The sequence below is a fragment of the Charadrius vociferus genome, unplaced genomic scaffold (assembly GCF_000708025.1).
Source record: "Charadrius vociferus isolate BGI_N301 unplaced genomic scaffold, ASM70802v2 scaffold259, whole genome shotgun sequence".
In the NCBI taxonomy this organism is placed as follows: domain Eukaryota; kingdom Metazoa; phylum Chordata; class Aves; order Charadriiformes; family Charadriidae; genus Charadrius; species Charadrius vociferus.
In genome coordinates, this window is record NW_009661368.1 from 3,856,901 (window position 1) to 3,869,052 (window position 12,152).

General features: G+C 53.9%; 1 protein-coding gene across 1 annotated transcript in view; it reads right to left on the minus strand.

The window, feature by feature from the left end:
* DNTTIP1 (deoxynucleotidyltransferase, terminal, interacting protein 1) overlaps positions 1-12,152 on the minus strand; it is a 17,154-nt gene extending 5,002 nt beyond the window's left edge. The window contains exons 1-3 of the mRNA XM_009893521.1: positions 12,086-12,152; positions 10,098-10,426; positions 10,015-10,019 (exon numbers count right to left, since the gene is read on the minus strand). Of these exons, the coding sequence (XP_009891823.1) occupies positions 10,015-10,019; positions 10,098-10,426; positions 12,086-12,152 (401 nt within the window). The remainder of the gene's footprint in view (positions 1-10,014; positions 10,020-10,097; positions 10,427-12,085) is intronic.

Consider the following 12,152-nt stretch of genomic DNA (forward strand, 5'->3'; position numbering starts at 1 on the left):
CATGGGCCGCGCGCCGGAAGTGAAGGGGCTGCCATGGCAACGGCGCCGGGGGTCGCGGTGCGGGGTACGGGGGGAGCCCCGGGGATACGGACACACACACACTGGAGAGGGTCCAGCAAAGGGCTACAAAGGTGATTAGGGGATTAGAACATCTCTCATATGAGGAAAGGCTGAGGGACTTGGGTCTCTTTAGTCTAGAGGAAAGAAAATCGAGAGGGGATCTTATTAACGCTTACAAATACTTAAAGGGAGGGTGCCAGGGGGATGGGAGCAGTCTTTTTTCAGTGGTGCCCAGTGACAGGACAAGAGGTGATGGGCACAAACTTGAACATAGGAAGTTCCCCCTTAACATGAGTAGGAACTTCTTTACTTTGAGGGTAGTGGAGCACTGGAACAGGCTGCCCAGAGAGGTTGTGGAGTCTCCCACTCTGGAGACATTCCAAACCCACCTGGACGCCAGGTTGTAGGTGACTTTGCTCTGGCAGGGGGCTTGGACTAGATGATCTCCAGAGGTCCCTTCCAACCCTGACCATTCTGTGATTCTGTGAGCTGAATACAAACAGCCCGAGAGGGCGAAACGGGCTGACACAGCTGCTGTGAATTTAACACACCCGCGTTTGCTTCCCTCTGGGCCTCCACCTTTGTTTTACCCTCATGGCTCGTTTTAAACCTCACCCCTTGGTTTGTGTAGTCTCATAGATATGTTCGCGCGAGTCGTATAAAAACCCACAGCACTAAAGAAATCCTTAGTTCTAAAGAAGTGCAGCTTCATGGATGAATGCAGTGATGGATGGTCAGCTCTAAAATAATTGTAAGTTCCAAAGCCGTAAAAAGTCACGTTGTTCCTCCCTGTTCTCCCTCAGACAGGACTTGTCTTAGGTGAAACTGGTCACACTTTGACCCTGCCTGTGAGATCCAAGTAATTGCAGCTGCAGAAATACGAATGTTTGTCCTTCCATGATCTGTGCATTCCTTGTTGTGTTATATTCTACGCTTGAAATAGAAAAATAAACTTGTGTCGTGGTTTAACCCCAGCCAGCAACTAAGCACCACGCAGCCACTTGCTCGCCTCCTGCCCCTGTGGGATGGGGGAGACAATCAGAAGAGTAAAAGTGAGAAAACTCATGGGTTGAGATAGAGACAGTTTAACAGGTACAGCAAAAGCCATGCACAAGCAAAGCAAAACAAGGAATTCATTCACGGCTTCCCATCGGCAGGGGGGGGTTCAGCCATCCCCAGGACAGCGGGGCTACATCACGTGTAATGGTTACTTGGGAAGACAAACGCCATAACTGGAAACGTCCTCCCTTTCGTTCTTCCACCAGCTTTATACACTGAGCATGATGTCATATGTTATGGATATCCCTGTGGTCAGTTGGGGTCAGCTGTCCCAGCTGTGTCCCCTCCCAACTATCTGTGCTCACCTGGCCTCTTCACCAGCCGCGTGGTGTGAGGAGCAGAAAAGGCCTTGACTCCTGTGTAAGCCCTGCTCAGCAGTAACAAAAACATCCCTATGTTATCAACACTGTTTCCAGCACAAATCCAAAACATAGCCCCATGCTAGCTACTGTGTAGAAAATTAACTCTACCCCAGCCAAAACCAGCACAACTCGTTGCGGTTCCAGCTGACTTTTTCCTGCAAGTCTCTCATCTTTCTGGAATCTCATTGTTTATCTGAGGAAATGCTCAAAACCAGCATTTCCTCATCTTGTCTAACGTGCAGAATAGTCTAAAAGACTTGTCTGTCATTTTCTAGACCTTCTTACCCTGTGTCGTGGTCAACAAGAGGCTTTTCCATTGGATCAGCTGGATAATAACGTTTTCTTTGGTTAAATAATGTTTGCTGTTTTGATGGTAATGTTTTCCCTTTTTACTTCCAAGGTGATTGTAAGATAAAAACAAACAGGATTTCCCAAAGCACACAAGTTGAGGCTGTTCAGTGCCTTGCATTCAAAGCAGCCGGCGTGGAGCATGGTGCAGAAGAAGCGTATACTCAAGCAGTCATTTCCAGTTTGCTGTTCTCATGTGCTCTGTGTGCAAGTGGGGAAGCACTTCGCTGTGCCACGGAGAGGGCAAGTGGATTCTCCTTCTCTGCCAGCTTTGCTGGACACTCCAGACCAGCATCTGCATTGCGGGCACAGTGGTGGGACCTCAGGAGGATGGTCTGTTGGTGTCTCTCAGCATTTGTTGCTGCAGCCTGTGGCTGTGTCCCCGCACCATGACCAGTGCGATTCTTCCGCTGTAGCTGTCGGCCCAGCAGTAATCATGCCCAGTGCCCATGGGAGAACGGAGCCAGCTGCAGGAGTAGAGGCTGGGTGACTCACGGCTTACATGCTGGAAGAGGCTTGTGCCTTCATTGTCTCCTTCCTGCCGCTTTGACCGGGGCTGCATCGGCCAGGGATGAGATCAGGCTGTTACACAAACCTGACCTGAGGATGTGGAGCCAATCAAGTCATCATCAGTGTTGCCATAACTTCATTATTATCAGCACTGGGCTTTTTACGTGCTTATTATGGTTGCTCCAAATTGTTAGTAATGAAAATTGGACATCGTCCAGAGGTGAGGAGAAATAACTATGGCTGTAGAAACTGATGGGGAAAGGTGAAAAGAATGGTTTTGTTTAACATCTGAAAGCTCGATGGAGAGAGGGCTCAGCTTTGTACGTGTGCTGCAGAGAGGACAGCGATCAAATGTATCTACCATGAGCAGAGAAGAAATCCTTGTGTTGGTTTGAATCAAGTGAGACTGGATTCGATCTTTGGAAAAACTTTCCAGTTACAAGATGACTTAAATACTGGAACAAATTCTCAATAAAGGAGTCCCCGTCTTTGGAGGGATAAGGGTGTCTTTTTAAGAGCACATGAGAACAATGCCTATCAGGGATCACCTAAATATAACTGATGAGATGACTTGTTTGGATCTCCTCCAGCCCTTGTTTTTTAATGGTAATTTTTCCATATATCTGTGCGGTAGGTGCACATGACAAAACATGCCAACCTGCGAATGTCTGCCAGACACAAACAGCCATTTCACAGCTGAGGTTACGTGAGCTCTTCTTTGATTCACAGAGCGACTTTGGACAAGTCCTGTCTGTCCGCAGTGTCCTCAGTGCAGGCAGGCCTGCGGGGCAGGCAGGCTTTTGGCGGCAGTGGAAAGCCTGTTGAACCCAATCCCACATCCTGGTTTGGCAGGGAGACTCTTGCAGGCAAAGCTTCGTTATCCCGCTGGATCTTCACGGTGGTGTTGGGTCTGCCCTTGGAGGTCAGCACAGGGTTGCGGTGTAGGAAGACAAGAAGCACAGGGGGTCAGGGAGGAGGAATGGGATTGTAGTCTGTGAATTTTACTGCATAACATTACTTCTTAGCATCAAACGCTGTAAAATTATGCCAGCCTTCACAGGAAGACAGCAGGCAGGACATTGCAGAGGAGTCTGTGTTTCAGTGGGCTGAGGTAGGTAGGAAGGGGAATAGAAGAGGGAGAGAAACCGAGCGATTTGAATGTCAAGAGCCCCTTTCCCATCGATCTGTGTCAGCCTCAGGATGTTCCATGTCTGTGGAGCTGGGTGGGTGCGTGGAAGGGTCTGGGTCAGGCTCCTGCCACCCCATGGAAGTGGGATTTTTGTGGATGCTGTGAGCTCTGTGTCAGTTGACCTGCCCCAGCCACAGCCCAGCCATCCCCAGGAGGATCTGGGTGCAGGAGCAGTGCTCCGTGTCACCGCGAGCGTTTGCTCTTTCTTCTGGCTTCTTTTGCAAACAACCATGGTACCATCATCTGCAAGATCCCGGTGAGGGGCCACACACACCTGCCACATCCTGCTGCCACAGCAGATGTGCTTTTTTGGTTTACTTTATTCACCCTCTGACCTCTCATGAGACTGGTGCTGCACTGCAGGTAATCAATGAAAGTCAGGAAACAGCTGATGAGGAGAGGAGACACAGGACCAAAAAGCATTCAGAGACACAAATAATGTTCCTGGTGGGCACACAGTGATCTCTAGTCATTCCCGAGAGTGAGCTAGAGGGCTCTGGTGCACATCCTGCTCTCCATGGACCTGCACTGCCATGTGCGATGCGTTCAGGTGCGATCCTGCTCTGCGGGATCCGAGTCGTGTCGCTCAGTCAGGACCTGCATCTCTCTGAGGTGTTTATTTCACTAGAGAAATGTGCTTGTAAGGCATTCTCCTTCATTAGTTCCCAAAATGTTAACCAGGGTTATGGTCTGCTAAAACAGAAATGTGCCAAAATGATGGCACATTGTTCCCAAAGAGGAGGAGCTGCCGGGCGAGCGTGGAGGCAGAGGCAGAGCTCTCCTCTGTGGGAGTCCCTGGGTTGGAAGGAGCCGCACAGTCCCGCAAGTTGTTCCAGATGGTTTGCTGGGTGCGTGGAAGGGAGTCGACACTGCCAATACTGGCAGAACGGCACAGGTTACTCCGCGGGGTGTCATGCTCGAAGGTGATTAACAGCGACAGCAATGCATGATAAGCACTGAGCTGTTGGGTTAAGCTGTAGAGCTGCGAGGTGTGAAGCACTGGATCTTCAACAGGCACGGGCGGTTCGCATAGAAATTGCATCCAAATTGAGTCACGGCCACGAGGAGAAGACAAAACCTGTGTTTAAAGCATATTTCTTGCAATGAGCCCTCTTCCCACACAGGTTTGGCGGCATGGAGCTGTGCATCTTCCTGTTCCTGAGTTGCATCGCTTGTGCTGCCCCTGCATCGCTTTGATGTGAATTTGATGGAAAGCTCTTTGAATAGGAACTTTGCTTTTCAGTTTTCCTGTCAAGTGGCACAAACTTAGAATTGTAGAAATAATGTTGAGCTCAAACCAATTAATTTCACTCACCCCACAGCTGCAAATTGCAACAGGTCTGACGCATTCTTGCCTGGTGCTGGTGTGTCCTGGCCAGACCGATCCTTAAGTTCTCCTATAATTTTGATTGTACTTTGGCTTATGTGCAATTCAAGAAGAAATAATTAAATTGGGAAGGACAAAATTGCAAAACCAGATTCCAACTAGCACTCATGTGACTTGAGAATAACTGAAATTAAATGGGTTGACACTCACATAATTGAAGGCACTGCTTAATCTGTTATCTCAAACACGTTAAATAAGTCTTTACCCTGAAATCAGATGCGGAGAAAAGGGAAGTCAATGTGGCAGTGCATTTAATTTTTCATTTGCTTTTAACGTGGGTCTCCAGTGAAGGCCAGCAGTTTGAACCTGGGGTTTGAAGGCAGATTCCCATGCTCTCCTCGCCTTGGGCGAGCTCTCGTCCTTGAAATCCTGAGACTTTTCACTCCAGAGAGCTCCCTTTCATTGGAGCATCATTTCACTGGAGCAGACCCTTCTGCTGGATTCGCAGCAGGGGGGAGCAGCCTGAGCTCCAGCCCCCAGCTGTCGAGGGGAAACAGTTCCTCTGTGTATGGTTCTCCCAGGACTGTGGGCACTTGACCTGATAAGGGTGGGGAGCCTTGTCTTGTCTTTAAATTAATTTAATCTATTGCCAGTTAACACAAACTTCTAATGACTGATTAGAGGTAACGGATGTACCCACTGGCTGTGGCTCGGGGCAGCCTGTGGCATCCTCTCGCACAGGCACTGCTGCCTAAACTAGGCAATTCATGCCCAAAACAGCCCTTCGGCATGAATAGATCGGGTGCTTGTGCGTGCACTAGCTGGGTGCCGATGCTGCCTATGGACACTGTGTGCTCCCCTGGGTCCTCATGCTATGCTGTTTGGGGGCTCCTATGGGAACGAGTTTGGTATTCGTGCATGTGATAACTGTGTGCTCCTGCGTGAACTCATTTGGTGCTCATGCACGCACATGGGGCCAGGGGACAGCGTTAATTTGCTGAGGAGACTTTGAGCTTGCTCATTTGGATGCCTAAACCTGGGGATTTACATTAGTAACATTGGAAGAGCTGGAGCGCACTGCTCATGAATGGAGCAAACAAATGAGATATTTAATTTAGAGACATATCCAAATGAAGCCTTGAGTATTGGGCCTGCAAAAACCTGCAGATAGCATCTCTTATGTGAAACAGCAGCCTTGGGAATGAAGGGCATTTGCATGTGGAAGGAGGGAGCTCCTCAGTGCTGCTGCCCGGGTGGGTGCTCATCCTCTACGCCCATTTCGGCTGGGACTGTGGGGCAGAGATGGGCTGGGGCAGTGCAGGTGGCTGCTGCTGTTGATGAAGTTCACTCACAGTTTCCCAAACTTCTGCCTCCTGAGCGATGGTGTGGTGTGCCAGCAGATGCCCTGTCTTGGTCTCATTTTTAAAACTGCACCAGGTTTTGCGTGTAAGCGATTCCTACCGTACTCTCCCGTATGGTTTTAACACAGCAGTGACGTGATGAAAAGAAACTGGTGGTGCTGCAGTATGAGGAGTGGTCTGGCTGCCAAGGATGTTTATAAATTTTAAATACAGCAGTTCACCAAAGTACAAGACCTGTGCAGTGGCAGACGGTGCTGTTCTGGACGGGGTTGCCTCTGGGCTGGCGCTTTCCTTCCCTGCAGCTAACTTGGACTTTTGCCTTTGCAAATCCCATTTAATAAAGCAATGGCGCTGGAGGCCCGCTCCTTCGCACACCTCCCAGAATGCTCTCGGGAAGTAGGAGACGGTAGCGCTGGCTGCAGGACCAGTGCCTTCTGAAGCATCCCAGACCCCAGGATGCCCAAAGGGACCAGCAGGAACAGAGCTGATCGGGAGCAGGAGCGGGCAGCCCTGCCTTTTCCCACTTGGCATCACAGGGAGGCACTGGCAGCATCCTGCTCACTGGAGCTCAGGGAGGATGCTTTGTCCCTGGGTGCTGCTGGGTGGCAGTGGTGGAGGGGTCGGTCACAGCCTTCAGCAAGACGGTGTGGATTCCTGTCAAGAGCGACGGTGAAGAATCTGCCTCCTCGCAGATGGGGTTCCCCCTTCCCTCCTCCCTGTCCCTGTGCTGTACTCCCTGCGGCGTGCAGCCAACTCTGGATCCTGCTTCTGCCTTGGCGGTGGGTGGAGAAACGCAGCTGGAGTGGCTCTTTAGAAAACAGAATTACAGTAAAACGTGGGAGGTTCCTACAAGTCACCTGTGAGCTGCTTCCTCCCATTCCCGGACCCGGGCTGCCTGGGAGGAACTTTAAATTGCCACCCAGCTCAGCCCTGGCCACTGGCTCCGGCAGCATGACAGCGAGAGGCATCTTACTGCTGGGGCTCCTCGCCCTGTGGGCAGAGCTGCAGGCAGCACCCACCGCAGGCAAGTACAGGCACGCTGGAAACACCCAGCATCTCTAGATTTTAAGAATATTTTCTGTATTTTCATAGAATCATAGAACAGTTTGGGTTGCAATTGAACTTGATAGTTCATCTCGTCCAATCCCCCTGCAATGAGCAGGAATATCTTCAACTAGATCAGTGTTGATGGTGATGATGTTCAGTGATGTGTGTTTAAATGTTTGGTTTCATCCTTGTATTTATGAAAGCTTCCTGTGAAGAGTTGTAACACTTGTGAGGTTTAACCCTTGCTTAAATTTTATAATCTTCGAGTTCTGCAAAACTTTTGCCAAGGATGGAGATGGCGGTGGTACCAGCACGCAGGCATAGGGATGCTCAGGAGGAGGTTTGTCAATCGAACCAGTGGCCAGGGCAGGGACCAGTGGAAACACCAGCCTGGCCAGAGCCTGAGGGTGCTGCAGATGGGAGCAAGATGGGCTGGACCAGACCCAGACTGGTCCCTCCTGGCTGGGCAGAGCAGCTTCCATCTGTGGGGCTGGGACCCCCCTGGGGCAAGTGTGGACCTCCACCCCTCACAGCCAGGTTCGGCGCATCTCTAACCGAAATGAGAACCTGCAGGTTGTTAGAGCCGAGCTCCAGTGGGCTGAGCTCTGCTGCCCACCTGCCTGTGCCTGCCTTGGACCAGAGCGCATCACAGTCCTCACCTGGGCTGGTGGCTGCCCCTGCGCTTTGCTTTGTGGCAAGTTCAGGGCATCTCCTCCCCTCATCAGCCCTCTGAAAGCACCAGCCCTGCTGGGGAGGTGCAGCTCTGGGAGAAGGGAAATTCTCCAAAAAGAATTATTTTTCCTCCTCTTTTTTTTTTCTTTTTTGAAAAATGGCCAACTTTCAAACAAGTGAAAATTGCATTGTTTTTGAATGAGCTGTGAAGTGATTTTGAGAGCAGTGTTTGAGATTTTACGGAACCCTTTCCTTCCGAATGCTCCTGCATGCGTTGCCAGTTGGGCTGTTTTATTCTAAAGCTCAAACTCTGAGGCAGCGACGATTTGCTGTTGCTCTGTGACAAGATGCTGGGGCCATCGCACGCTGATGAAAATGTGTTGGAGAAACTTGAGTTTCTTTTGGTCTCAGTTTATAGGCTGGTTTTAAGCCTTACGATACAACCTGCCTTTTGCCAGCAAGCTGGCAGTGCTGGTGCCTCCATTGCTAATGTGTTGGTCCCCTTTCCTGTCTCGGAGCGATGTCCAGGGACCAGTGCTGCCTGTGGGGAGCCTTGTGCTGTGCCGTTCTGCCACCGAGCGGGATCACCTGCTGCTGCTCAACAGCAGAGCGTGCAGCCTGATTTCCTAAACATGCTTAGTGATATATTTGTGCCCTGGTTAAATAGCATGTGCTGTATTTATATTTGTTTTGCTAAGAAGTTGCTGCAATCACACACATACACACAGATACGCACTTTCTTGCTTTTCCTTTCCAAGTTCTGACCCAGGTCTCCCGGCTCGGTGCCTGCAATCAGCCCGGTGGCTGTCTGCCGATGTGCAGGAGTTGGGGTGCTGCAGGAGGGGCTGGCAGGAGGCTGGTGCTTTGGGGATGCTGGCAGCCACCAGCATCTCTGCCTGCAAGGGTCGTGGAAGCCACGGGAGGAGCAGGGTGGGGACATGCCCGGGGGATGCGGGGCTTGCCGTGGGTGTCAGGGTGGGCTGCGGCATGGTGCCACCTCTCCCCTACTGCCCTCAGGCACTGGCCCCACCATGACACTTCCATGTGCCGGAAGGCACTGGTGTGGCCCCAGGGGGCTGTGTCACTCTGCCTGGGTGGGCAGCAGTGGTCAGGCAGAGCCCTGAAAACCAACCGGGAAAAGACACAGGGGAGAAGGCAGCAGCACAGCACCGTGGCAAACCCAAGTGCTGCGAGTGCAGGGAGCGTCCTGCCCTCGATGCCCCGGCACGGCATCACAGTGCCAACTCTGAGACCCTGAGCCATCAAGGGGCAGATCCCTGTGGGCTTTGCCCGCCCAGGAGCCCTGTGTGGTGACGCAGGGTGCTGCGGGGTGGGAGCTGTGGGTGGGATCCGTGGGTTGGAGCCGTGGGTGGGAGGGCAGCGCAGGGCTGGTGCCCCGGGGCTGACGCTGCTGATTTCTGCTCCCTTCCAGGGCTCCCCGGAGCAGCCCCTGCCAGGCGGCCGCAGCCAGGGCAGCCCGTAAGTACTCTGCCGGGGAAGTGCCCTTTGCCTGGGGAAGAGCCCAACACAGTGCCCAGTCCGCAGCCCGGCAGGAGCACCCTGGATGGGCAGAGGGACCCGAGTGCGGAGTGGGTGGGTAAGGACCAGTGCCCTCCCAGGGCTAAACCGGTGGCTGCTGCGACACCCGCCCTGGGGAAGAAGCCGGTGACCGGGGGAGAGCCTGCGGCAGGGAACAAGCCCACGCTGGCTGAGCAGCCAGACACTGGGAAGAAACCTAGTTCAGGGAAAAAGCCAGCATGTGGGGAGAAGACTGAGACTAGGGAAAAGCCAGAGGTCGTAGCAAAGCCAGAGATCGTAGCAAAGCCAGGAGGGAAGCCAGATGCCGGGGGGAAGTCGGAGACCGGAGTAAAGCCGGGGACTGGAGTGAAGCCAGAGACCGGGGCAAAGCCAGAGACTGTGGGGAAGCCGGAGACTGGTGGGAAACCAGTAGCTGGGGGGAAGCCGGAGACTGGAGGGAAGCTGGAGACCAGTGGGAAGCCAGAGGCTGGGGGGGAGCCAGCAGCTGTGGAGAAGCCAGAGGCTCAGAGGCTGGAGGGAAGCCAGAGACTGGGGACAAACCTGTGCTGGGGGAGAAGCCAGAGTCAGGGGGGAAGCCAGAGAGCGAGGGGAAGCCTGAGGCAGGAGAGAAGCCTGAGTCTGACCAGGGTGACAGCGGGGAGGATGATGACGGTGGTGATGATGGTGATGATGACGATGATGAGAAAAATGAGCATGGTGATGGCAATGATGATGGCGACAATGATGAGGATGATGATGACAATGATGGTGACGACAATGGTGATGATGATGGTGACGATGATGGCGATGATGACGGTGATGACAATGGTGACAATGATGACAGTGATGACAGTGACGACGATGACGATGACAACGGAGATGATGATGATGATGATGATGATGACGATGATGATGACGACGACGACGACGACGACGACGGTGGTCCTGATGGTGATGATGATGGTGATGACAGCTATGACACTTGGTGACCGATGCCTCAGGGTGTGTGAGGAGCATGTGGGGCAAGGAGAGCTTGTGGCAGGTGGGCACTGGGGCAGCCACCCCTGGCCTCCTCCTCTGTGTCACTCTGCCAGGGCCGGTCCCGGGCACCAATGGCATTTTGGGCAGGACTTTTTCTTTCCTAATAAATCCCACATTGGGCCACTAGCTTGGTGTGACAAGCTGTCCCTGGTCAAAACGCTCGGCACAGCCAGGCCATTAGGGCTGCCAAGCCCTGCCTCAGGCACAGGGAGCCCCTGTGCCAGCTCCTGCCTGGTGTGGGCTTGGCAGAGCCCTTTGCACAGGGACGTGATTCTGTCACCCATGGGAGAGCCACAGGGACTGCATGCCCAGGACCAGCAGAGCATCTCTGGGCCAGGAGAAACTTCCCTGTAGGTTCTGTCCTGCCCCCAGACCCCTGCGGCTCCCTGGGACAAGCTGCCCCATGGCCAAGACACCCCGGCATGCTCTGAAGGCAGCCGCCATGGCAGGGCTTGGCCAGAAGCCATGCGGGCATGGACACCCATGGGTCCCAGATCTGGTGGTTTTGCACAGGTGGTCTGTTGGGGTGGTGGGAGTTTCTTTGCCCCTTGGAGCCTCACCTGTGCCCACCGTGCTGTGCCGTGCCAGCGGTGGTGCCGGGCACTGGGTGACTGCTGCCTGTTCCAGATGAGAGAGGCACCCCCAGCTGACCTCCAAGGGCTCAGGACAGCCCCAACACACTCCTGCTGCAGAGCTGCACCAAGGCGAGGTTGGGGCTGAATGTGTCACCATGGCCCTGGAGTGATCCTGGATCATCTCTGGGGACACGATGGGGTCCTGCCGGGCGCCTGCTCCCAGGAGGGTCTCTGAGAATAGGAACAAGCCCAGTCCTGGCAGGAATGGCTGGACCCATGGAGTTTGGGCAGGACTCGTGTGCAGGTCCCCCAGGACGTGCCAGCTGCAGTGACACAGCCCCTGCCTGGGACCCCAACCCTCCCACAGGGGCCGAGGTGGTCCATGGAGGGAAGTAGGGGCTCAGCAGGAGACTGACAGAGTGGGAGCCAGCCAGTGCTCATCACAGACTGGGTTTACTGGGAACTGAGGGGGACACAGAGACCCCTGTGCTCAGCGCTGAGCAGAGGGTGAGGTGGTGGAGGTGGGACGGGGGAGACGGGTGCTCATCCTGTAGCTGATGGATCCCTCCATGGCCAGCTGTCTGTCTGTCCGTCTGCCTGGCATGGGGTGGTGCGGGGTGGCTGCACATGTGGGTTCCTCAGTCCTGGTCCAGGCAGGAGCTAGGTGAATCCTGGGGGGAGATGGGAGCATCATTGTCCCAAACCCTCGCTTCTGAGCATGCCAAGGCGCAGCCATCGGCCCCATGGCAGTGGCTTGGGAGACAGAGGGGCCCAACACCCTGATCACCGCCTCCCAGGGGAGCTGTCGGGGGGTTTCCTGGTCACTTCTGCAGTATGCTGTGTGGGGAGATGGCACTGCTGTGCAGGATGCTGAACCCCGGCCACGGCGACGCTCATCCCTTTACATGCAGCCACAGATCACAGAATCACAGAATGGTCAGGGTTGGAAGGGACCTCTGGAGATCATCTAGTCCAACCCCCCTCCCGCAGGGTCCCCGCACCCACCCCGTGCTCACCTGTGGACACCAGCCGAGCCCAGAGGCAGCAGAGCCCCAGGAGCAGGAGCAGTGACAGCAGCCGCAT